Source organism: Cyanistes caeruleus, chromosome 33, assembly GCF_971803275.1.
Source record: "Cyanistes caeruleus chromosome 33, bCyaCae1.hap1.1, whole genome shotgun sequence".
Taxonomy (NCBI): Eukaryota; Metazoa; Chordata; class Aves; order Passeriformes; family Paridae; genus Cyanistes; species Cyanistes caeruleus.
This window is the reverse complement of record NC_141734.1, coordinates 904,374-930,025: the sequence shown is the minus strand read 5'-3', so window position 1 is coordinate 930,025 and position 25,652 is coordinate 904,374. Positions and strand designations below refer to the sequence as shown.

At 42.1% G+C, this 25,652-nt stretch overlaps 1 protein-coding gene across 1 annotated transcript in view; it reads left to right on the top strand.

Moving 5' to 3' along the window:
* Positions 1-3,058: 3,058 nt before the first annotated feature.
* The window catches only part of TGM1 (transglutaminase 1), a 64,063-nt gene continuing 41,469 nt past the window's right edge, over positions 3,059-25,652 (top strand). Inside the window, exons 1-4 of the mRNA XM_086870858.1 lie at positions 3,059-3,506; positions 6,134-6,365; positions 9,454-9,630; positions 14,753-15,028. Coding sequence (XP_086726984.1) covers positions 6,137-6,365; positions 9,454-9,630; positions 14,753-15,028 — 682 coding nt within the window. The 5' untranslated portion in view covers positions 3,059-3,506; positions 6,134-6,136. The remainder of the gene's footprint in view (positions 3,507-6,133; positions 6,366-9,453; positions 9,631-14,752; positions 15,029-25,652) is intronic.

Sequence of the window (25,652 nt, the reverse complement as noted above, 5' to 3'; positions counted from 1 at the left end):
GTTCGTCCCAGTTCGTCCCAGTTTGTCCCTCCCAGTAACCCCCAGTCCCTCCCAGTATAAACCAGTAACCCCCAGTCCCCTCCCAGTAACCCCCAGGCCCCTCCCAGTATAAACCAGTAACCCTCAGTCCCCTCCCAGTCCCGTCCCAGTCCCTCCCAGTATAAACCAGTAACCCCCAGTCCCCTCCCAGTAACCCCCAGGCCCCTCCCAGTCCCTCCCAGTATAAACCAGTAACCCCCAGTTCCCTCCCAGTGACCCCCAGGCCCCTCCCAGTTCATCCCAGTAAATCCCAGTCCCCTCCCAGTATAAACCAGTAACCCTCAATCCCCTCCCAGTCCCGTCCCAGTCCCTCCCAGTATAAACCAGTAACCCTCAGTCCTCTCCCAGTCCGGTCCCAGTCCCCTCCCAGTATAAACCAGTAACCCCCAGGTCCCTCCCAGTGTCCTCCCAGTAACTCCCAGTAACCCCCAGGCCCCTCCCAGTTCCTCCCAGTATAAACCAGTAACCCTCAATCCCCTCCCAGTAACCCCCAGTCCCATCCCAGTATAAACCAGTAACCCTCAGTCCCCTCCCAGTCCCATCCCAGTCCCCTCCCAGTCACCCCCAGGCCCCTCCCAGTCCCTCCCAGTCCCTCCCAGTATAAACCAGTCCCTCCCAATCCCTCCCAGTTCCCTCCCAGTCCATCCCAGTTCCCTCCCAGTATAAACCAGTAACCCCCAGGCCCCTCCCAGTCACCCCCAGTCCCCTCCCAGTCCCTCCCAGTCCCATCCCAGTTCCCTCCCAGTATAAACCAGTAACCCCCAGGCCCCTCCCACTTCATCCCAGTAAATCCCAGTCCCTCCCAGTCCCTCCCAGTCCCTCCCAGTTGCCTCATCCTAACCCCGAGCCTCCGCCCCGGTTGCGCCACCGCGGGTGGGGGGAGGGGCGGGGTGGGGGGGTTCGGCTCGGGGTGGGGGAGGGGCGGCGCCCGGACCTGTCCGGGTAGGGGTGGGGGGGGGGGGGGGAGGGGCGGGAAAAGCGTCTCTGCCAAATAGTGATCCACGGGCCCAGCCCTAGGGCGAGGCCTTGCCAAATAGTGAGCCACAGGCCCGGGCCTGCGGGGCGGGGAGGGGAGCGGGGATTGCCAAATAGTGAGCCGAGGTTGGCAAATAGTGAGTCAGACGTTGCCAAATAGTGATCCGAGGGGTCAGGCCATGGGGAACCTCCCTGCCAAATAATGAGCCATGGAATTTCCCATAGGGACCCCCCTGCCACATAGTGAGCCATTGAATGTCCCATAGGGACCCCCCTGCCACATAGTGAGCCATTGAAACCCCCATAGGGACCCCCCTGCCACATAGTGAGCCATTGGTACCCCCCATAGGGACCCCCCTGCCACATAGTGAGCCATTGGTACCGCCCATAGGGACCCCCCTGCCACATAGTGAGCCATTGGTACCGCCCATAGGGACCCCCCTGCCACATAGTGAGCCATTGGTACCGCCCATAGGGACCCCCCTGCCACATAGTGAGCCATTGGTACCGCCCATAGGGAGCCCCCTGCCACATAGTGAGCCATTGAATGTCCCATAGGGACTCCCCTGCCACATAGTGAGCCATTGAAACCCCCATAGGGACCCCCCTGCCACATAGTGAGCCATTGAAGCCCCCATAGGGACCCCCCTGCCACATAGTGAGCCATTGGTACCGCCCATAGGGACCCCCCTGCCACATAGTGAGCCATTGAAACCCCCATAGGGACCCCCCTGCCACATAGTGAGCCATTGGTACCCCCCCATAGGGACCCCCCTGCCACATAGTGAGCCATTGAATGTCCCATAGGGACCCCCCTGCCACATAGTGAGCCATTGAAACCCCCATAGGGACCCCCCTGCCACATAGTGAGCCATTGAATCCCCCATAGGGACCCCCCTGCCACATAGTGAGCCATTGAATCCCCCATAGGGACCCCCCTGCCACATAGTGAGCCATTGAATCCCCCATAGGGACCCCCCTGCCACATAGTGAGCCATTGAAACCCCCATAGGGACCCCCCTGCCACATAGTGAGCCATTGGTACCGCCCATAGGGACCCCCTGCCACATAGTGAGCCATTGAAACCTCCATAGGGACCCCCCTGCCACATAGTGAGCCATTGAAACCCCCATAGGTGCCCCCCTGCCACATAGTGAGCCATTGAAACCCCCATAGGTGCCCCCCTGCCACATAGTGAGCCATTGAAACCCCCATAGGGACCCCCCTGCCACATAGTGAGCCATTGGTACCGCCCATAGGGACCCCCCTGCCACATAGTGAGCCATTGAAACCCCCATAGGGACCCCCCTGCCACATAGTGAGCCATTGGTACCCCCCCATAGGGACCCCCCTGCCACATAGTGAGCCATTGAATGTCCCATAGGGACCCCCCTGCCACATAGTGAGCCATTGAAACCCCCATAGGGACCCCCCTGCCACATAGTGAGCCATTGGTACCGCCCATAGGGACCCCCTGCCACATAGTGAGCCATTGAAACCTCCATAGGGACCCCCCTGCCACATAGTGAGCCATTGAAACCCCCATAGGGACCCCCCTGCCACATAGTGAGCCATTGAAACCTCCATAGGGACCCCCCTGCCACATAGTGAGCCATTGAAACCCCCATAGGGACCCCCCTGCCACATAGTGAGCCATTGAATCCCCCATAGGGACCCCCCTGCCACATAGTGAGCCATTGAATCCCCCATAGGGACCCCCCTGCCACATAGTGAGCCATTGAAACCCCCATAGGGACCCCCCTGCCACATAGTGAGCCATTGAATGTCCCATAGGGACCCCCCTGCCACATAGTGAGCCATTGAATCCCCCATAGGGACCCCCCTGCCACATAGTGAGCCATTGAAACCCCCATAGGGACCCCCCCTGCCACATAGTGAGCCATTGAATGCCCCATAGGGACCCCCCTGCCACATAGTGAGCCATTGGTACCGCCCATAGGGACCCCCCTGCCACATAGTGAGCCATTGAATGTCCCATAGGGACCCCCTGCCACATAGTGAGCCCGCGCTTCAGCCCCTGCCACATACTGGTTTGTACTGGTTTATACTGGGAGGCTGTTGGGGATGCTCTGGGACTGTCTGGGAAGCGTTTCTGGCGCACTGGTTTGTACTGGTTTATACTGGGAGGGGGCTCGGCGCCCAGCGGGAATGAATCGGGGGGGGTATTGGTTTGCACTGGTTTGTACTGGTTTGTACTGGTTTGTACTGGGAGGGCGCTCAGGGCACTCCGGGACCCACCGGGAAGGGTTTTGGGGTGGTTCCGTCCTTACTGGTTTGTACTGGTTTAAACTGGGAAGGGTGCCATATAGTGAGCCACTGCCCCACCCGTAGAGCCCCTCCTGCCAAATAGTGAGCCAGCAAGGAGGAGGGGGCGTGACCTGCGGTGACCACGCCCCTTCCTCTGGCCACGCCCCTTTCCCCGGTCCGCCGCCACTGGGAGCTACTGGGAGCTACTGGGAGCCCACTGAGAGGTACTGGGAGCAACTGGGAGCTACTGGGAGTTACTGGGAGCGCCCCGGGGAGGCCCTGGGGGCACTGGGAGCGCTGGGGGGGCAAACTGGGAGCGCTGGGAGGGCAAACTGGGCAAACTGGGAGCGCTGGGAGGGGCAACTGGGAGCGCTGGGAACGCTGGGATGGGGCAACTGGGCGGACTGGGAGGACTGGGAGCACTGGGAGCACTGGGGGGGTTACTGGGAGGGGCTACTGGGAGCACTGGGAGCGCCGGGGGCACTGGGAGGGGGTTACTGGGAGCACTGGGGGGGTTACTGGTTTGACTGGGAGCGCTGGGAAGGGGTTACTGGGGCTACTGGGGCTACTGGGAGCACTGGGAGCACTGGGAGGGGCAACTGGGGCTACTGGGAGCGCTGGGAGGTCGGGGGGGGGTTACTGGGAGCACTGGGAGCACTGGGAGGGGGTTACTGGGAGCACTGGGAGCGCTGGGAGGGGGTTACTGGTTTGACTGGGAGCACTGGGAAGGGGTTACTGGGAGCACTGGGAGCATTGGTGGGGGTTACTGGGAGCACTGGGAGGGGGTTACTGGGAGCACTGGGAGGGGGTTACTGGGAGCACTGGGGGGGTTACTGGTTTGACTGGGAGCACTGGGAGGGGCAACTGGGCAAACTGGGCAAACTGGGAGGGCACTGGGAGGGGCAACTGGGGCTACTGGGAGCACTGGGAGGGGGTTACTGGGCAAACTGGGAGCACTGGGGGGGTTACTGGGAGCACTGGGAGCACTGGGAGCACTGGGAGCACTGGGAGCACTGGGAGCGCTGGGAGGGGGTTACTGGGAGCACTGGGAGGGGGTTACTGGTTTGACTGGGAGCACGGGGAAGGGGTTACTGGGAGCACTGGGAGCACTGGGAGGGGGCTACTGGGCAAACTGGGAGCACTGGGCGGCACGGGGAGCACTGGGAGGGGCAACTGGGCAAACTGGGCAAACTGGGAGGGCACTGGGAGGGGCAACTGGGGCTACTGGGAGCACTGGGAGGGGGTAACTGGGAGCGCTGGGAGGGGCTACTGGGCAAACTGGGAGCACTGGGGGGGTTACTGGGAGCACTGGGAGCACTGGGAGCACTGGGAGCACTGGGGGGGTTACTGGGAGCACTGGGAGCACTGGGAGCACTGGGAGGGGGTTACTGGGAGCACTGGGAGCACTGGGAGGGGGTTACTGGGGTTACTGGGAGCACTGGGCAAACTGGGAGCACTGGGAGGGAGGCGCGGGGGGTGGAACTGGGCAAACTGGGAGAACTGGTCTGGCGGGGGAGGAGCTGCTGGGACAGGCCCGGCCTGGGGGAACTGGGAGGGACTGGGAGGGACTGGGAGGGACTGGGAGGGAACTGGGAGGGACTGGGAGCACTGGGAGCAGCTTCCGGGTTGGGACTGGGAGCCTGGGAGGGGTTACTGGTTTATACTGGGAGCACTGGGAGGGGTTACTGGTTTGTACTGGGACAGAACTGGTCTATACTGGGAGCCCAACAGGGGTTACTGGTCCATACTGGTCCATACTGGTCCATACTGGTTTATACTGGTTTATACTGGTCCATACTGGTTTATACTGGTTTATACTGGTTTATACTGGTCCATACTGGTTTATACTGGTTTATACTGGTTTATACTGGTCCATACTGGTTTATACTGGTTTATACTGGTTTATACCGGTCCATACTGGTCCATACTGGTCCATACTGGTCCATACTGGTCCATACTGGTCCATACTGGTCCATACTGGTTTATACCGGTCCATACTGGTCCATACTGGTCCATACTGGTTTATACTGGTCCATACTGGTCCATACTGGTCCATACTGGTTTATACCGGTCCATACTGGTCCATACTGGTCCATACTGGTCCATACTGGTCCATACTGGTTTATACTGGTCCATACTGGTCCATACTGGTCCATACTGGTTTATACCGGTCCATACCGGTCCATACCGGTCCATACTGGTCCATACCGGTCCATACTGGTTTATACTGGTTTATACTGGTTTATACTGGTCCATACTGGTTTATACCGGTCCATACTGGTCCATACTGGTTTATACCGGTCCATACTGGTCCATACTGGTTTATACCGGTCCATACTGGTTTATACCGGTCCATACTGGTTTATACCGGTCCATACTGGTTTATACCGGTCCATACTGGTCCATACTGGTTTATACCGGTCCATACCGGTCCATACTGGTCCATACTGGTTTATACCGGTCCATACTGGTCCATACTGGTTTATACTGGTTTATACCGGTCCATACCGGTCCATACTGGTTTATACTGGTCCATACTGGTTTATACCGGTCCATACTGGTCCATACTGGTCCATACTGGTTTATACCGGTCCATACTGGTTTATACCGGTCCATACTGGTCCATACTGGTTTATACCGGTCCATACTGGTTTATACTGGTTTATACTGGTTTATACCGGTCCATACTGGTTTATACCGGTCCATACTGGTCCATACTGGTTTATACTGGTTTATACCGGTCCATACCGGTCCATACTGGTCCATACTGGTTTGTACCGGTCCATACTGGTCCATACTGGTCCATACTGGTTTATACTGGTCTGTACTGGTCCATTCTGCTCCGTTCCAGGCCATGCCCGACCCCCGCCGGGACCGGGGCCGTTTTTCCTCCGTCCGCCTGGAGGGGGCGCTGGGCCCGGCCCCGCCCCCTCCCGCGGGGTTTCCCGCGCGCCGCGCGCGCTGGCGCCGCCTGGCGGGGAGCGGCTGCTGCGGCTGCTGCGGGAACCGCGAGCGGGAGCGGGAGTGGGAGCCCAACCCCGCCGAGCTGGGCGGCAGGAGAGGGGAGCAGCCGCTGCGGCCCGGTGAGAGCGGCGGGGAAACGGGGTTCGGGGGGAGAAACGGGGGGGTTGGGGGGATGGGAAATTGGGGGGGGGTTTGGGGATTTTGGGGGATTTTTTGGGGGTTTTTGGGGATTTTTTTGGGGATTTTTTGGGGATTTTTGGGATTTTTTGGGGATTTTTTTTTTATTTTTTTGGGATTTTTTTTGGGATTTTTCGGGATTTTTTTTGGATTTTTTTGGGATTTTTTTGGGATTTTTTTCGTGATTTTTTTGGGATTTTTTAGGGATTTTTTGGGGATTTTTTGGGATTTTTTTTGGATTTTTTTTGTGATTTTTTTGGGATTTTTTTGGGATTTTTTTGGGATTTTTTGCTGATTTTTGGGGAATTTTTTGGGGATTTTTTGGATTTTTTTTGGATATTTTTCGTGATTTTTTTGGGATTTTTTTGGGAATTTTTTTGGGATTTTTTTCGGGATTTTTTTGGGATTTTTTGCTGATTTTTGGGGATTTTTTGGGGATTTTTTGTGAATTTTTTGGGATTTTTTGGGATTTTTTTGGGATTTTTTTAGGATTTTTTGGGGATTTTTTGCTGATTTTTGGGGTTTTTTTTGGGGATTTTTTGGGATTTTTTTTGGATTTTTTTCGTGATTTTTTTGGGATTTTTTGGGATTTTTTTCGTGATTTTTTTGGGATTTTTTTAGGATTTTTTTGGGTTTTTTTTTATGTTTTTCGGGATTTTTTATTGATTTTTTTTTTTATTTTTTTCGTGATTTTTTGGGGATTTTTTGCTGATTTTTGGGGATTTTTTTGCTGATTTTTGGGGTTTTTTTGGGGATTTTTTGGTGATTCTTTTGGATTTTTTTTGGATTTTTTTCGTGATTTTTTTGGGATTTTTTTGGGATTTTTTTGGGATTTTTTTGGGATTTTTTGGGGGATTTTTTTGGGATTTTTTTTGGATTTTTTTCGTGATTTTTTTTATTTTTTTTGGGATTTTTTTGGGATTTTTTTGGGTTTTTTTCGGATTTTTTTTTTTTTTTTTTTTGATTTTTTTTGGATTTTTTTGGGATTTTTTTGGATTTTTTTTGGATTTTTTTGGGGATTTTTTGGGGATTTTTTTTGGGATTTTTTTGGGATTTTTTTGGATTTTTTTCGGATTTTTTTTTATTTTTTTAGGATTTTTTGGGATTTTTTTGGGATTTTTTTGGTGATTTTTTGGGTTTTTTTCGGGATTTTTTGGGGATTTTTTTTGGATTTTTTCCGTGATTTTTTTGGGATTTTTTGCTGATTTTTGGGGAGTTTTTTGGGGATTTTTTGGGATTTTTTTGGGTTTTTTTGGATTTTTTTCGGGATTTTTTTTTGATTTTTTTTTTGGGTTTTTTTCGGGATTTTTTTGGATTTTTTTGGATTTTTTTCGGGATTTTTTTGGGATTTTTTTTGGGATTTTTTTTGGATTTTTTTGGGATTTTTTTGGGATTTTTTTTGGGATTTTTTTTGGATTTTTTTCGTGATTTTTTGGGGATTTTTTGGGGATTTTTGGGGATTTTTTGCTGATTTTTTAAATTTTTTTTTTATTTTTTTGGATTTTTTTCGTGATTTTTTTGGGATCTTTTTGGATATTTTAAGGGGATTTTTTTGGGATTTTTTGGGATTTTTTGGGGGTTTTTTTGGGGATTTTTTTGGGATATTTTGGGGGGATTTTTTGGGGATTTTTGGGGTTTTTTTGAGGTTTTTTGGGGATTTTTTCCCCAGTTTCTGGGGTTTTTTGGGGGGGATTTTTGGGGGTTGTTGGGAGCTAGGGATGAGGGGAAAGGGGTTTGGGGGAAAAAAAGGGGATTTTGGGAAAAATGGGGATTTTTTGGGGATTTTTTTGGATTTTCTTGAGGTTTTTGGGAGCGGGGGGGGCGGGGAAATGAGGATTCCTTAGGCCGCGCTAAGCCCCGCCCCCTTTTCCCCTCCTCGCCTCCTCATTGGCCAATTTTTATCTCAAAAAAACTACAAATTTGGGTTAAAAACCTCCCATTTTTCCATCCCAAAGACGAATTTTGGGCTCAAAAATCGCATTTTTGGCTCAAAATCCCTCAAAAATTCCAATTTTTCAGGTAAAAACCCTCAAAAAATGCCAATTTTTGACAAGAAAAATAAAAAAAAAATTAGGAAAAAAATCAAATTTTGTACCAAAAATCGCCAAAATTCCCTTTCACCACCCAAAAATTTCATTTTCCACCCAAAATCTCCAATTTTTGCCCCAAATTTCTCAACTTTTCCCCTCAAAATCCCCATTTTTTTGGGGTAAAAACCCTCAAAAAAATCCCATTTTTTTACTGCGAAAAATCCCAAAAAATTATAAAAAAATCAGGTTTTGTGCTAAAAATCACCAAAATTCCCTTTCACCACCCAAAAATTTCATTTTCCACACAAAATTCCCAATTTTTGCCCAAATCCCCCAACTTTTTCCCTCAAAATCGCCAATTTTTGGGTAAAAACCCTCAAAAAAATCAGAATTTTTGCCGTGAAAAACCCCCAAAAATTACGAAAAAACCAATTTTCCACCAAAAATCACCAAAATTTCCTTTCACCACCCAAAAACTTCATTTTCCCCCCAAAATTCCCAATTTTCAGCCCAAATCTCCCAACTTTTTCCCTCAAAATTCGCAATTTTTTGAGTAAAAACCCTCCAAAAAAAAATCACAATTTTCACCTAGAAAAACCAAAAAAAAAATTACGAAAAAATCAAATTTTGCGCCAAAAATCGCCAAAATCCCTTTTCACCACCCAAAAACTTCGTTTTCCACCCATAATTCCCGACTTTTTCCCTCAAAATTCCCAATTTTTGGGTAAAAAAACTCCAAAAACAACAAAAAAATCGCATTTTCCGCTGAGAAAAACGCCAAAAAAACCTCGAAAAGATTTTTTGCAGTAAAAATAAAAAAAAATCCACTTTCACCACCCAAAAAGATTCATTTTCCTCAAAAAATTGTCAAATCCCGCCCCGAAATTCCCAATTTTACCCCAAAATCCCAATTTTCCCGCCCAAACCGCTTGTTTCCCCTCATACCTTTGGCCAAGATGGCGGCCGCGCTAAGCCCCGCCCCCTCCCCGTCTCCTCGCAGGCCTATTGGCTCCCGTCAGGCTCCGCCCCGGCTCCTCAGCCAATCGCGTGGCTCATCACACGCAGGAGTTCGCACAGCGCCCCCTGGTGGTCAGGAGGGGGCAGCGCTTCCATGTGGGCGTGGCCTTGCCCCGCCCCCTCCGCGAGGGCGACGAGATTTGCATGGAGCTGACGCTGGGTGAGGAAATTTGGGAATTTTGGGGAATTTTTTGGGAATTTTTTGGGAATTTTTTTGGGGGAAATTTGGGGGTTTTTGGGGATGGGGGGGAATTGGGGAAAAATTTGGATTTTTTGGGGATTTTTTGGAGAATTTTTCGGGATCCTTGGGGGGGATTTTTGGGGGAAAATTGGAGATTTTTTAAGGGAAGTTTTGGGGATTTTTGGGGAATTTTGGGGGGTTTTGGGGAGGAGAAAATTGGGGAAAATTTGGGAATTTTTGGGGGGATTTTGGGGATTTTTTGTGGAATTTTGGGAGGAATTTTGGGGGATTTTTTGGGGATTTTTTGGGATTTTTTGGGGGGATTTTTGGGAATTTTTGGGGGATTTTGGGGATTTTTTTTGGGAATTTTGGGGAATTTTTTGGGGAATTTTTGGGATTTTTTGGGAAATTTTGGGGATTTTTGGGATTTTTCTTGGAGGATTTTTTGGGATTTTTGGGGAATTTTTTTGATATTTTTGGGGGGAATTTTGGGGTTTTGGGGAGGGGGAAAATTGGGGAAAATTTGGGAATTTTTGGGGGGATTTTGGGGATTTTTTGTGGATTTTTTTGGGGAATTTTGGGGAATTTTGGGAGGAATTTTGGGGGATTTTTGGGGAATTTTTATTTTATTTTATGGGGGAATTTTGGGGATTTTTTGGGGAATTTTGGGGTTTTGGGGAGGGGAAAAATTGGGGAAAATTTGGGAATTTTGGGGATTTTTTTTGGATTTTTTTGGGATTTTTTTGGGGAATTTTGGGGATTTTTGGGAGGAATTTTTGGGGATTGGAGAATTTTTGGGATTTTGTGGGGAGATTTTTTGGGGATATTTTGGTGGTTTTTTGGGATTTTTGGGGGATTTTTTTGGGTTTTTTAGAGATTTTTTGTGGATTTTTTTTGGGAATTTTTGGGAATTTTGGGAGGAATTTTTGGGGATTTTTTGGGGAATTTTGGGAATTTTTTTGGGAATTTTTTGGGAATTTTTAGGATTTTTTGGGATTTTTGGGGGGAATTTTTTTGGATTTTTTGGGGTAAATTTTGGGAATTTTTTGGAAATTTTGGGGGAATTTTTTTGGATTTTTTGGGGGGAAATTTTGGGAATTTTTGGGATTTTTGGGGGGAATTTTTGGGATTTTTTGAGGGAATTGTGAGAAATTTTTTTGGGGAATTTTGGGTGGAATTTTGGGAATTTTGGGGGTTTGGGAGATGGGAAAAAAATCGGGGAATTTTGGGGATTTTGGGGATTTTTTTTTGGAGGATTTTTTTGAATTTTTTTTGATTTTTGGGGAATTTTTTTGGTATTTTTTTGGGGGAATTTTGGAGTTTTGGGGAGGGAGAAAATTGGGGAAAATTTGGGAATTTTTGGGAGATTTTGGGGATTTTTTGTGGATTTTTTGGGGGAATTTTGGGAGGAATTTTGGGGGATTTTTTGGGATTTTTTGGGGGGATTTTTGGGAATTTTTGGGGGATTTTGGGGATTTTTTTGGGATTTTGGGGATTTTTTTTGGGAATTCTGGGGAATTTTGGGAGGAATTTTGAGGGATTTTTAGGGAATTTTTTTTTATTTTTTGGGGGGAATTTTGGGATTTTTTGGGGAATTTTGGGGTTTTGGGGAGGGGAAAAATTGGGGAAAATTTGGGAATTTTGGGGGTTTTTTTTGGATTTTTTTTGGGAATTTTGGGGATTTTTGGGAGGAATTTTGATGGATTTTTAGGGAATTTTTTTTTATTTTTTGAGGGGAATTTTGGGAAATTTTGGGGATTTTTGGGATTTTTTTTTGGAGGATTTTTTTGGAATTTTTTTGGGGGAATTTTGGAGTTTTGGGGAGGAGAAAATTGGGGAAAATTTGGGAATTTTTGGGGGATTTTGGGGATTTTTTGTGGATTTTTTTGGGGGAATTTTGGGAGGAATTTTGGGGATTTTTTGGGATTTTTTGGGGGGATTTTTGGGAATTTTGGGGGGATTTTGGGGATTTTTTTTGGATTTTGGGGATTTTTTTTGGAAATTTTGGGGAATTTTTTGGGGAATTTTTGGGATTTTTTGGGGAATTTTGGGGATTTTTGGGATTTTTTTTGGAGGATTTTTTTGAATTTTTTTTGATTTTTGGGGAATTTTTTTTGTATTTTTTGGGGAATTTTGGGGTTTTGGGGAGGGGGAAAATTGGGGAAAATTTGGGAATTTTTGGGGGGATTTTTTGTGGATTTTTGGTGGATTTTTTTGGGAATTTTGGGGAATTTTGGGGGATTTTTGGGAATTTTTTTTATATTTTTTGGGGGGAATTTTGGGATTTTTTGGGGGATTTTTTTGGGGATTTTTTGTGATTTTTTTGGGGAATTTTGGGGAATTTTGGGGAATTTTGGGGGTTTTTTTTGGGGATTTTTGGGGGTTTTTTTTTGAAATTTTGGAGAATTTTTTGGGGAATTTTGGAATTTTTGGGAAATTTTTTTGGGGAATTTTGGGGGAAATTTTTGTATTTTTTGGGGGGGGAAATTTTGGGATTTTTGGTGGGGAAATTTTGGGTGAATTTTGGGGAAAATTTGGGTGAATTTTGGGAATTTTTGGGAAAATTTTTGGGGAAAATTTTGTGAAAATTTTGTGAAAATTTGGAGAAAATTTTGGGATTTTTTGGGGGAAATTTTGGGTGAATTTTGGGGAAATTTGTGAAAATTTTGGGGAAATTTTGTACAAATTTGGAGAAATTTTGGGATTTTTTATGGGAAATTTTGGGAAAATTTGAGGAAAATTTTAGGGAAATTTTTGGAATTTTGGGTGAATTTTTGGGAAAATTCTGGGAAAACTTTGGGAAAATTTTTGGAATTTTGGGGGAAATTTTGTAAAAATTTGGGGGAAATTTTGGGTGAATTTTGGGGAAAATTCGGGGGAAATTTTGGGGGAAATTTTGTACAAATTTGGAGAAATTTTGGGAATTTTTATGGGAAATTTTGGGGAAATTTTGGGAAAATTTGGGGAAAATTTTGGGATTTTTGGGGGGAAATTTTTAAAAAATTTGAGGAAAATTCTGGGAAAATTCTGGGTAAATTTTGGGATTTTTGGGAGTTTTTTGGGCAAATTTTTGGGAATTTTTTTGGGAATTTTTTCGAAATTTTTGGGAAAATTCTGGGAAAATTTTGGGTGAATTTTGGGGAATTTTGTGAAAATTTTGGGGGAAATTTTGTACAAATTTGGAGAAATTTTGGGATTTTTTATGGGAAATTTTGGGGAAATTTTGGGAAAATTCTGGGAAAACTTTGGGAAAATTTTTGGAATTTTGGCGGAAATTTTGTAAAAATTTTTGGAATTTTGGTGAATTTTGGGGAAAATTTGGGGGAAATTTTGCACAAATTTGGAGAAATTTTGGGAATTTTTATGGGAAATTTTGGGGAAATTTTGGGAAAATTTTGGGATTTTTGGGGGGAAATTTTTAAAAAATTTGAGGGAAATTCTGGGAAAATTCTGGGTAAATTTTGGGATTTTTGGGAGTTTTTTGGGGAAATTTTTGGGAATTTTTTGGAAATTTTTGGGAAAATTCTGGGAAAATTTTGGGTGAATTTTGGGGAAATTTTGGGTGAATTTTGCAGAATTTTGTGAAAATTTTTGGCTTCCCCAGGCCCCACCCCCCAGGTCTCCAAGGGCTCTCACGGGCCGGGATTGGCGCTCCAAAATTCACAATTTTGGGGAATTTTGGGAAATTTGGGGGGAATTTCAGAAAATTTTGTGAAATTTTGTAAATTTGGTGTGAATTTGGGGATTTTTTTGGGAAATTTGGGGAAATTTTGGTGAATTATGGGAAAATTCTGGGAAAATTTGGGGGAAATTTTGGGAAATTTGGGAAAATTTTTGGGGAAATTTTGTGAAAATTTTGTGAAAATTTGGAGAAATTTTTGGAATTTTTGGGGGGAAATTTTGGGTGAATTTTGGGGGAAATTTTGGGTGAATTTTGGGGAATTTTGGGAAAATTTTTGGGGGAAATTTTGTGAAAATTTCGGGATTTTTTGGGGGGGAAATTTTGGGTGAACTTTGGGGGAAATTTTGGGTGAATTTTGGGGAATTTTGTCAAAATTTTGGGGGAAATTTTGTACAAATTTGGAGAAATTTTGGGATTTTTTATGGGAAATTTTGTGAAAATTTCGGGATTTTTTGGGGGGGAAATTTTGGGTGAATTTTGGGGAAATTTTGGGTGAATTTTGGGGAAATTTTGGGTTTATTTTGCAGAATTTTGTGAAAATTTTTGGCTTCCCCAGGCCCCACCCCCCAGGTCTCCAAGGGCTCTCACGGGCCGGGATTGGCGCTCCAAAATTCACAATTTTGGGGAATTTTGGGAAATTTTGGGGGAATTTCAGAAAATTTTGTGAAATTTTGTAAATTTGGTGTGAATTTGGGGATTTTTTTGGGAAATTTGGGGAAATTTTGGTGAATTATGGGAAAATTCTGGGAAAATTTGGGGGAAATTTTGGGAAATTTGGGGAAATTTTGGGGAAATTTTGTGAAAATTTTGTGAAAATTTAGAGAAATTTTTGGAATTTTTGGGGGGAAATTTTGGGAGAATTTTGGGGGAAATTTTGGGTGAATTTTGGGGAATTTTGGGAAAATTTTTGGGGGAAATTTTGTGAAAATTTCGGGATTTTTTGGGGGGAAATTTTGGGTGAACTTTGGGGGAAATTTTGGGTGAATTTTGGGAATTTTTGGGGAAATTTTGTGAAAATTTTGTACAAATTTGGAGAAATTTTGGGATTTTTTATGGGAAATTTTGTGAAAATTTCGGGATTTTTTTGGGGGAAATTTTGGGTGAATTTTGGGGAATTTTGTGAAAATTTCGGGATTTTTTGGGGGGAAATTTTGGGTGAATTTTGGGGAAATTTTGGGTGAATTTTGGGGAATTTTGTGAAAATTTCGGGATTTTTTGGGGGGAAATTTTGGGTGAATTTTGGGGAAATTTTGGGTGAATTTTGGGGAATTTTGTGAAAATTTCGGGATTTTTTGGGGGGAAATTTTGGGTGAATTTTGGGGAAATTTTGGGTGAATTTTGGGGAAATTTTGGGTGAATTTTGGGGAAAATTTTGGGTGAATTTTGGGAGAATTTTGTGAAAATTTTTGGCTTCCCCAGGCCCCACCCCCCAGGTCTCCAAGGGCACTCACGTCCTGGTCCCGCTCGGAGGCTCCTCCCCCTCGGGCTGGGAGGCGGAGCTTGACGAGGGCGTGGCCGAGCCGCTGGTGGGCGTGGCCGGAAGTGAGGTGTTGTGGGTGGGGCTCCGGGCCCCGCCCACGGCTCCCATTGGTCGGTACCGGCTGAGCGTCAGGACGAGGACGGAGAGCGGGGAATTCGCCGCGCCCTTCGAGGCCGACAACGACGTGGTGCTGCTCTTCAACCCCTGGTGTCCCGGTGAGGGTTTGGGGCGAAAAACGGGGGTTTTGGGAAAAATGATAAAAATGGGGATTTTGGGGAAAAATCTGGGAGAAAATCCGGTGAAATTTGGACGAAAAATGGGGAAAAAATGGGAAAAAAAGGGGAAAAAATGAGATTTTTTAGGTGTTGTTGAAGGTTTGTTGAGATATTTTGGGGCAAAAAAATGGGGATTTTGGGAAAAATTGAAAAAATGTGAATTTTGGGGAAAAATCTGGGAAAAAATTGGGTGAAAATTGGGGAAAAAATGATGAAAATATGGGAAAAAAAGGGGAAAAATGGGATTTTTTGGTGCTGCTCTTCAACCCCTGGTGTCCCGGTGAAGGTTTGGGGTGAAAAACGGGGATTTTGGGAAAATTAAAAAAACTGGAATTTTGGGGAAAAATCGGGGAAAAAATCCGGTGAAATTTGGACGAAAAATGGGGAAAAAACGGCCGAAAAATGGTAAAAAAAGGGGGAAAAATGGGATTTTTTTAGGTGTTGTGAAATGTTTGTTGGGGATTTTGGGGTGAAAAACGGGGATTTTGGGAAAAATGAAAAAATGTGAATTTTGGGGAAAAATCTGGGAAAAATTGGGTGAAAATTGGGTGAAAAATGATGAAAATATGGGAAAAAAAGGGGAAAAATGGGATTTTTTTGGTGCTCTTCAACCCCTGGTGTCCCGGTGAGGTTTTGGGGTGAAAAACGGGGATTTTGGGAAAAATTAAAAAATTGGGATTTTGGGAAAAAATCTGGAAAAAAATCGGGTGAAAATTGGGTGAAAAATGGGGAAAAAATGATGAAAATATGGGAAAAAATCGGATTTTTTTTGGTGCTTTTCAAAAGTTTTTGAGGTATTTTGGGGTGAAAAACGGGGATTTTGGGAAAATTAAAAAAATTGGGATTTTGGGGAAAAATCGGGGAAAAAATCGGATGAAAAATGGGAAAAAAATGATGAAAATATGTGAAAAATGGGATTTTTTGGTGCTGCTCTTCAACCCCTGGTGTCCCGGTGAGGCTTTGGGCTGAAAAACGGGGGTTTTGGGAAAAATGATAAAAATTGGGATTTTGGGAAAAATCTGGGAAAAAATTGGGTGAAAATTGGGGAAAAAATGGGGAAAAAATGATGAAAATATGGGAAAAAATGGGATTTTTTTTGTGTTGTTGAAGGTTTGTTGGAGATTTTGGGGTGAAAAACGGGGATTTTGGGAAAAATGAAAAAATGTGAATTTTGGGAAAAAATTGGGAAAAAATTCGGTGAAAATTGGGGAAAAAATGATGAAAATATGGGAAAAAAATGAGATTTTTTTTGGTTTTGTTCAAGGGTTTGTTGAGATATTTTGGGGTGAAAAAATAGGAATTTAGGAAAAATGATAAAAATTGGAATTTTGGGAAAAAATCTGGGAAAAAATCGGGTGAAAATTGGGTAAATTTTGGGGAAAAAATGATGAAAATATGGGAAAAAATCGGATTTTTTTTGGTGCTTTTCAAAAGTTTTTGAGATATTTTGGGGTGAAAAACGGGGATTTTGGGAAAAATGAAAAAATTGGGATTTTGGGGAAAATCTGGGAAAAAATTGGGTAAAAAATGGAGAAAAAATGGGGAAAAAATGATGAAAATATGTGAAAAATGGGATTTTTTTGGTGCTGCTCTTCAACCCCTGGTGTCCCGGTGAGGGTTTGGGGCGAAAAACGGGGGTTTTGGGAAAAATGATAAAAATTGGGATTTTGGGAAAAATCTGGAAAAAATTGGGTGAAAATTGGGGAAAAAATGGGGAAAAAATGATGAAAATATGGGAAAAAAAAGGGGAAAAATGGGATTTTTTTGGTGTTGTTGAAGGTTTGTTGAGATATTTTGGGGTGAAAAAATGAGATTTTGGGAAAAATGATAAAAATGGGGATTTTGGGGAAAAATTGGGTGAAAATTGGGGAAAAATGGGAAAAAAAGGGGAAAAATGGGATTTTTTTTTGGTGTTGTTCAAGGGTTTTTGAGATTTTTTGGGGTGAAAAAATGGGATTTTGGGAAAAATGATAAAAATTGGGATTTTGGGGAAAAATTGGGAAAAAATTGGGTGAAAATTGGGTGAAAAACGGGGAAAAAATGATGAAAATATGGGAAAAAATCGGATTTTTTTTGGTGCTTTTCAAAAGTTTTTGAGATATTTTGGGGTGAAAAACGGGGATTTTGGGAAAAATTAAAAAATTGGAATTTTTGGAAAAATCGGGGAAAAAATTGGGTGAAAAATGGGGAAAAAATGGGAAAAAATGGGAAAAATATGGAAAAAAAAAGGGGGAAAAATGGGATTTTGGGATGTTCTTGGTGGGGATTTTGGGGTGAAAAACGGGGATTTTGGGAAAAATTTAAAAACTGGAATTTTGGGAAAAATCTGGGAAAAAATTGGGTGAAAAATGAAGAAAAAATGAGGAAAAAATGGGGAAAATTTGGGAATTTTTGGGTGGAAAAAATCGGGAATTTTGGGGTTTTTTTGGGGTGAAATTTTGGATTTTTGGGGCAAAAATGGGAAATTTTGGAATTTTGAGGGAAAATGGGGGATTTTAGGGTGAAATTTGGAGATTTTGGGTGAAAATTGGGAGTTTTGGGGTGAAAATTGGGAATTTTTGGGTTCTTTGGGGTGAAATCTGAAAAATTTGGGGTAAAATTTGGGAATTTGGGGAATTTTGGGGAGAAATTTGGGATTTTTGGGTCAAAAATTTGGAATTTTGGGTGGAAAATTGGGAATTTTTGGGTTTTTTGGGGTGAAATTTGGGAATTTTAGGACAAAAATTTGGAATTTTGGGTTTTTTGGGGTGAAATCTGAAAAATTTGGGGTAAAATTTGGGAATTTTGAGAATTTTGGGTCAAAAATTGGGAATTTTGGGACAAAAATTTGGAATTTTGGGTTTTTGGGGTGAAATGTGGAAATTTTGGGGTAAAATTGTGAATTTTGGGGTAAAAATTGGAAATTTTGGGGGAAAATTGGGAATTTTGGAGAAAATTGGGAATTTTTGGGTTCTTTGGGGTGAAATCTGAAAAATTTGGGGTAAAATCTGGGAATTTGGGGAATTTTGGGGAGAAATTCGGGATTTTTGGGTCAAAAATTGGGAATTTTATGTGGAAAATTGGGAATTTTGGGGTGAAAATTGTGAATTTTGGTGTTCTTTGGGATGAAATTTGGGAATTTTGAGAATTTTGGGGAAAAATTGGGAATTTTGGGGGAAAATTGTGGATTTTGGGATTCTTTGGGGTGAAATCTGAAAATTTTGGGGCGAAATTTGGGAAATTTGGGAATTTTGGGACAAAAATTGGGAATTTTGAGGGAAAAATTGGGAATTTTGGGTTCTTTGAGGTAGAATTTGGGAATTTTTGGGGGAAAATTGTGAATTTTGGGGAAAAATTGGGAATTTTTTTGGGAAAATGGGGAATTTTTGGGTTTTTAGCGGTGAAATGTGGAAATTTTGGGGTAGAAATTGGGAATTTTGGGTGGAAAATTGGGAATTTTGGGTGGAAAATTGGGAATTTTGGTGTTCTTTGGGATGAAATTTGGGAATTTTGAGAATTTTGGGGAAAAATTGGGAATTTTGGGTGTAAAAACTGGGAATTTGGGTAGGAAAATTGGAAAATTTTGGGGAAAAATCGTGAATTTTGGGGTGAAAATCGGGAATTTTGGGTTTTTTTGGGTGGAGATTTGGAATTTTGAGTCGAATTCCCGGATTTTTTCTTGGGGATTCCAGAAGATTCCGTGTTCATGGAGAAAACCAGCGAGCTCAGCGAGTGTGTCCTGAATTTGGGGGAAATTGGGAATTTTTGGGTTCTTTGGGATGAAATCTGAAAATTTTGGGGTGAAATTTGGGAAATTTGGGAATTTTAGGGCAAAAATTGTGAATTTTAGGCTGAAAATTGGGAATTTTTTAGTTTTTTTGGGGTGAAATTTGGGAATTTTAGGACAAAAATTTGGAATTTTGGGTTTTTTGGGGTGAAATGTGGAAATTTTGGGGTAAAATTGTGAATTTTGGGTGGGAAAATTGGAAAATTTTGGGGGAAATTGTGAATTTTGGGGGAAAATTGGGAATTTTGGAGAAAATTGAGAATTTTGGGTTTTTTTGGGATGAAATCTGAAAATTTTGGGGGGAAATTTGGAAAATTTCTGAATTTTGGGGCAAAATTGGGAATTTTTGGGGGAAAATTGGGAAATTTTGGGGAAAAATTGTGAATTTTGGGGTTCTTTGGGGTGAAATTTGGGAATTTTAGGACAAAAATTTGGAATTTTGGGTTTTTTGGGGTGAAATGTGGAAATTTTGAGGGGAAATTTGGGAATTTTGGGGCAAAAATTGGGAATTTGGGGTCTTTTTGAGGGGAAATTGTGAATTTTGAAGTGAAAATTGGGAATTTTGGGTTCTTTGGGGTGAAATCTGAAAAATTTGGGGTAAAATTTGGGAATTTGGGGAATTTTGGGGAGAAATTTGGGATTTTTGGGTCAAAAATTGGGAATTTTGGGTGGAAAATTGGGAATTTTTGGGTTTTTTGGGGTGAAATTTGGGAATTTTGGGACAAAAATTTGGAATTTTGGGTTTTTTGGGGTGAAATGTGGGAATTTTGGGGTAAAATTTGGGAAATTTGGGAATTTTGGGTGGAAAATTGGGAATTTTGGGTTCTTTGGGGTGAAATCTGAAAATTTTGGGGTGAAATTTGGGAATTTGGGGAATTTTGGGGAGAAATTTGGGATTTTTGGGTCAAAAATTGGGAATTTTGGGGGAAATGTGGAAAATTTGGGGGGAAATTGGGAATTTTGGGGAAAAAATTTGGAATTTTGTGTGGAAAATTGGGAATTTTGGGGGAAAATTGTGGATTTTGGGGTTCTTTGGGGTGAAATCTGAAAATTTTGGGGCGAAATTTGGGAAATTTGGGAATTTTGGGTCAAAAATTGCGAATTTTGTGTGGAAAATCGGGAATTTTGAGGGGAAAGTTGTGAATTTTGGGTTCTTTGAGGTAGAATTTGGGAATTTTGAGAATTTTGGGGAAAAATTGTGAATTTTGGGGTAGAAATTGGGAATTTTGGGGTGAAAATTGGGAATTTAGGTAGGAAAATTGGAAAATTTTGGGGAAAAATTGTGAATTTTGGGTTTTTTTGGGTGGAAATTTGGAATTTTGGGTGGAAAATTTGGAATTTTGAGTCGAATTCCCGGATTTTTTCTTGGGGATTCCAGAAGATTCCGTGTTCATGGAGAAAACCAGCGAGCTCAGCGAGTGTGTCCTGAATTTGGGGGAAAATTGGGAATTTTGGGGAAAAAATTGGGAATTTTGGGGTTTTTTGGGGTGAAATCTGAAAATTTTGGGGCGAAATTTGGGAAATTTGGGAATTTTGGGACAAAAATTGGGAATTTTGAGGGAAAAATTGGGAATTTTGGGGGAAATGGGGAATTTTTGGGTTTTTTGGGGTGAAATCTGAAAATTTTGGGGTGAAAATTGGGAATTTTGGGTTCTTTGGGGTGAAATCTGAAAATTTGGGATTTTTGGGGCAAAAATTGGGAATTTTTGGGTTTTTTGGGGTGAAAATCGGGAATTTTGGGGAAAAAATTGGGAATTTTGGGGCGAAAATTGCTAATTTGGGGTTCTTTGAGGTAGAATTTGTGAATTTTGGGGTAAAAATTGGGAATTTTGAGGGGAAAATTGTGAATTTTGGGTTCTCTGAGGCAGAATTGGAAATTTTGGGGGAAATTTGGGAATTTTGGGGTGAAAATCGGGAATTTTGGGAGGAAAATTGTGAATTTTGGGTTTTTTGGGGGAAAACTGTGAATTTTGGGTGGAAAATTGGGAATTTTGGGTGTAAAAACTGGGAACTTGGGTAGGAAAATTGGAAAATTTTGGGGAAAAATTGTGAATTTTGGGGAAAAATTGTGAATTTTGGGGCGAAAATTGTGAATTTTGGGTTTTTTTGGGTGGAAATTGGGAATTTTGATTCGAATTCCCGGATTTTTTTTTGGGGATTCCAGAAGATTCCGTGTTCATGGAGAAAACCAGCGAGCTCAGCGAGTGTGTCCTGAATTTGGGGGAAAAATTGGGAATTTTGGGGCAAAAATTCTGAATTTTGGGGTGAAAATCGGGAATTTTTGGGTTCTTTGGGATGAAATCTGAGAATTTTGGGGTGAAATTTGGGAAATTTGGGAATTTTGGGGAGAAATTCGGGATTTTTGGGTCAAAAATTGGGAATTTTGGATGGAAAATTGGAAATTTTGGGTTCTTTGAGGTAGAATTTGGGAATTTTTCTGGGAAATTGTGAATTTTGGGGCAAAAATTGGGAATTTTGGGGCAAAAATTGGGAATTTTGGGGAAAAAATTGGGAATTTTGAGGGGAAAATCCTGGAAATTTTGCATTTGGGGGCTCAAATTTGGGAATTTTGGGTGGAAAATTAGAAAATTTTGGGGAAAAATTGTGAATTTTGGGGTGAAAATTGGGAATTTTGGGTTCTTTGAGGTAGAATTTGGGAATTTTTGGGGGAAAACTGTGAATTTTGGGCTGAAAATTGGGAATTTTGGGTAGGAAAATTGTGAATTTTGGGGAAAAATTGGGAATTTTTTGGGGAAAATGGGGAATTTTTGGGTTTTTAGCGGTGAAATGTGGAAATTTTGGGGTAGAAATTGGGAATTTTGGGGTGAAAATTGTGAATTTTGGTGTTCTTTGGGATGAAATTTGGGAATTTTGATAATTTGGGGGAAAAATTGGGAATTTTGGGTGTAAAAACTGGGAATTTGGGTAGGAAAATTGGAAAATTTTGGGGAAAAATTGTGAATTTTGGGGCAAAAATTGTGAATTTTTGGGGTTTTTGGGTGGAAAATTGGGAATTTTGGGTTTTTTTGGGTGGAAATTTGGAATTTTGGGTAAAAAATTGGGAATTTTGATTCGAATTCCCGGATTTTTCTTGGGGATTCCAGAAGATTCCGTGTTCATGGAGAAAACCGGCGAGCTCAGCGAGTGTGTCCTGAATTTGGGGCAAAAATTGGGAATTTTGGGGCAAAAATTCTGAATTTTGGGGTGAAAATCGGGAATTTTGGGTTCTTTGAGGTAGAATTTGGGAATTTTGGGTGGAAAATTGGGAATTTTGGGGTTCTTTGGGATGAAATCTGAAAATTTTGGGGTGAAATTTGGGGAATTTGGGAATTTTGTGGCAAAAATTGAAAAATTTTGGGGGAAATGGGGTATTTTGGGTGAAAATCGTGAATTTTGGGTGGAAAAATTGGGAATTTTGAGGGAAAAACTGGGAATTTTGGGTTCTTTGAAGTAGAATTTGGGAATTTTGGGGTGAAATTTGGAAAAATTGAGGCAAAAATTGGGAATTTTGGGTGAAATCCTGGAAATTTTGCATTTGGGGGCTCAAATTTGGGAATTTTGGGGAAAAATTGGGAATTTAGGTAGGAAAATTGGAAAATTTTGGGGAAAAATTGTGAATTTTGAGGGGAAATTGGGAATTTTGGGGTGAAAATTGGGAATTTTAGGACAAAAATTTGGAATTTTGGGTTTTTTGGGGTGAAATGTGGAAATTTTGGGGTAGAAATTGGGAATTTTGGGACAAAATTTGGGAATTTTGGGTTTTTGGGGAAAACTTGGCAATTTTGGGTGGAAAATTGGGAATTTTGGGGCGAAAATTGGGAATTTTGGGTTCTTTGAGGTAGAATTTGGGAATTTTTGGGGGAAAACTGTGAATTTTGGGGCAAAAATTGTGAATTTTTGGGGTTTTTGGGTGGAAAATTGTGAATTTTGGGTTTTTTTGGGTGGAGATTTGGAATTTTGATTCGAATTCCCGGATTTTTTCTTGGGGATTCCAGAAGATTCCGTGTTCATGGAGAAAACCAGCGAGCTCAGCGAGTGTGTCCTGAATTTGGGGGAAAATTGGGAAATTTTGGGGAAAAATTGTGAATTTTGGGGTTCTTTTGGGTGAAATTTGGGAAATTTAGGACAAAAATTTGGAATTTTGGTTTTTTTGGGGTGAAATCTGAAAAATATGGGGTAAAATTTGGTAAATTTCGAGAATTTTGGGTCAAAAATTGGGAATTTTGAGGGGGAAATTGGGAATTTTTGGGTTCTTTGGGGTGAAATGTGGAAATTTTGGGGTAAAATTGTGAATTTTGGGGTAAAAATTGGAAAATTTTGGGGGAAATTGTGAATTTTGGGGGAAAATTGGGAATTTTGGAGAAAATTGGGAATTTTGAGGTTTTTTGGGGTGAAATCTGAAAATTTTGGGGCGAAATTTGGGAAATTTGGGAATTTTGGGACAAAAATTGGGAATTTTGAGGGAAAAATTGGGAATTTTGGGTTCTTTGAGGTAGAATTTGGGAATTTTGGGGCAAAAATTGGGAATTTTGAGGGAAAAATTGTGAATTTTGGGTTCTCTGAGGCAGAATTGGAAATTTTGGGGGAAATTTGGGAATTTTGGGGTGAAAATTGGGAATTTGGGTAGGAAAATTGGAAAATTTTGGGGAAAAATTGGGAATTTTTGGGTGAAAATCGGGAATTTTGGGTTTTTTTGGGTGGAGATTTGGAATTTTGAGTCGAATTCCCGGATTTTTTCTTGGGGATTCCAGAAGATTCCGTGTTCATGGAGAAAACCAGCGAGCTCAGCGAGTGTGTCCTGAATTTGGGGGAAAATTGGGAATTTTGGGGAAAAATTGTGGATTTTGGGGGAAATTGGGAATTTTGGGGTTTTTTGGGGGGAATTTGGGAATTTTGGGTGGAAAAACTGGGAATTCTGGGTAGGAAAATTGGGAATTTTGGCAGAAAATTGGGAATTTTTGGGTTTTTTGGGGTGAAATTTGGGAATTTTGTGGGGAAATTGGAAAATTTTGGGGAAAAATTTTGAATTTTGGGTGAAAATAGGGAATTTTGGGTTCTTTGGGGTGAAGTCTGAAAAATTTGGGGTAAAATTTGGGAATTTGGGGAATTTTGGGGAGAAATTCAGGATTTTTGGGTCAAAAATTGGGAATTTTATGTGGAAAATTGGGAATTTTGGGGTGAAAATTGTGAATTTTGGTGTTCTTTGGGATGAAATTTGGGAATTTTGAGAATTTTGGGGAAAAAATTGGGAATTTGGATAGGAAAATTGGAAAATTTTGGGGGAAAATTGTGAGTTTTTGGGTTCTTTGGGGTGAAATTCGGGAATTTTAGGACAAAAATTGGGAATTTTGGGTTTTTTGGGGTGAAATCTGAAAATTTTGGGGTAGAAATTGGGAATTTTGGGTGGAAAATTGTGAATTTTGGGTTTTTTTGGGTGGAGATTTGGAATTTTGATTCGAATTCCCGGATTTTTTTGGGGGGATTCCAGAAGATTCCGTGTTCATGGAGAAAACCAGCGAGCTCAGCGAGTGTGTCCTGAATTTGGGGGAAAATTGGGAATTTTGGGGCGAAAATTTGGAATTTTGGGGTTCTTTGGGATGAAATCTGAAAATTTTGGGGTGAAATTTGGGAAGTTTGGGAATTTTGGGGAGAAATTCGGGATTTCTGGGTCAAAAATTGGGAATTTTGGGTGGAAAATTGGAAATTTTGGGTTCTTTGAGGTAGAATTTGGGAATTTTTCTGGGAAATTGTGAATTTTGGGGCAAAAATTGGGAATTTTGGGGAAAAAATTGGGAATTTTGGGGTGAAAATTGGGAATTTTGAGGGGAAAATCCTGGAAATTTTGCATTTGGGGGCTCAAATTTGGGAATTTTGGGTGGAAAATTAGAAAATTTTGGGGAAAAATTGTGAATTTTGGGGTGAAAATTGGGAATTTTGGGTTCTTTGAGGTAGAATTTGGGAATTTTGTGGTAAAAATTGTGAATTTTGGGGTAAAAATTGGGAATTTTGGGGGAAAAATTGTGAATTTTGGGGTTTTTTGGGTGGAAATTTGGGAATTTTGATTCGAATTCCCGGATTTTTCTTGGGGATTCCAGAAGATTCCGTGTTCATGGAGAAAACCAGCGAGCTCAGCGAGTGTGTCCTGAATTTGGGGGAAAATTGGGAATTTTGGGGAAAAATTGAAAATTTTGGGGTTCTTTGGGGTGAAATCTGAAAATTTTGGGGTGAAATTTGGGAATTTTGGGTTCTTTGAGGTAGAATTTGGGAATTTTGGGTGGAAAATTGGGAATTTTGGGGTTCTTTGGGGTGAAATCTGAAAATTTGGGATTTTTGGGGCAAAAATTGGGAATTTTTGGGTTTTTTGGGGTGAAAATCGGGAATTTTGGGGAAAAAATTGGGAATTTTGGGGCGAAAATTGCTAATTTGGGGTTCTTTGAGGTAGAATTTGTGAATTTTGGGGTAAAAATTGTGAATTTTGAGGGGAAAATTGTGAATTTTGGGTTCTTTGAGGTAGAATTTGGGAATTTTTGGGGGAAAACTGTGAATTTTGGGGTGAAAATTGGGAATTTTGGGTTTTTTTGGGTGGAGATTTGGAATTTTGAGTCGAATTCCCGGATTTTTCTTGGGGATTCCAGAAGATTCCGTGTTCATGGAGAAAACCAGCGAGCTCAGCGAGTGTGTCCTGAATTTGGGGGAAAATTGGGAATTTTGGGGCAAAAATTGTGAATTTTTGGGGTTTTTGGGTGGAAAATTGGGAATTTTGGGTTTTTTTGGGTGGAAATTTGGAATTTTGGGTGG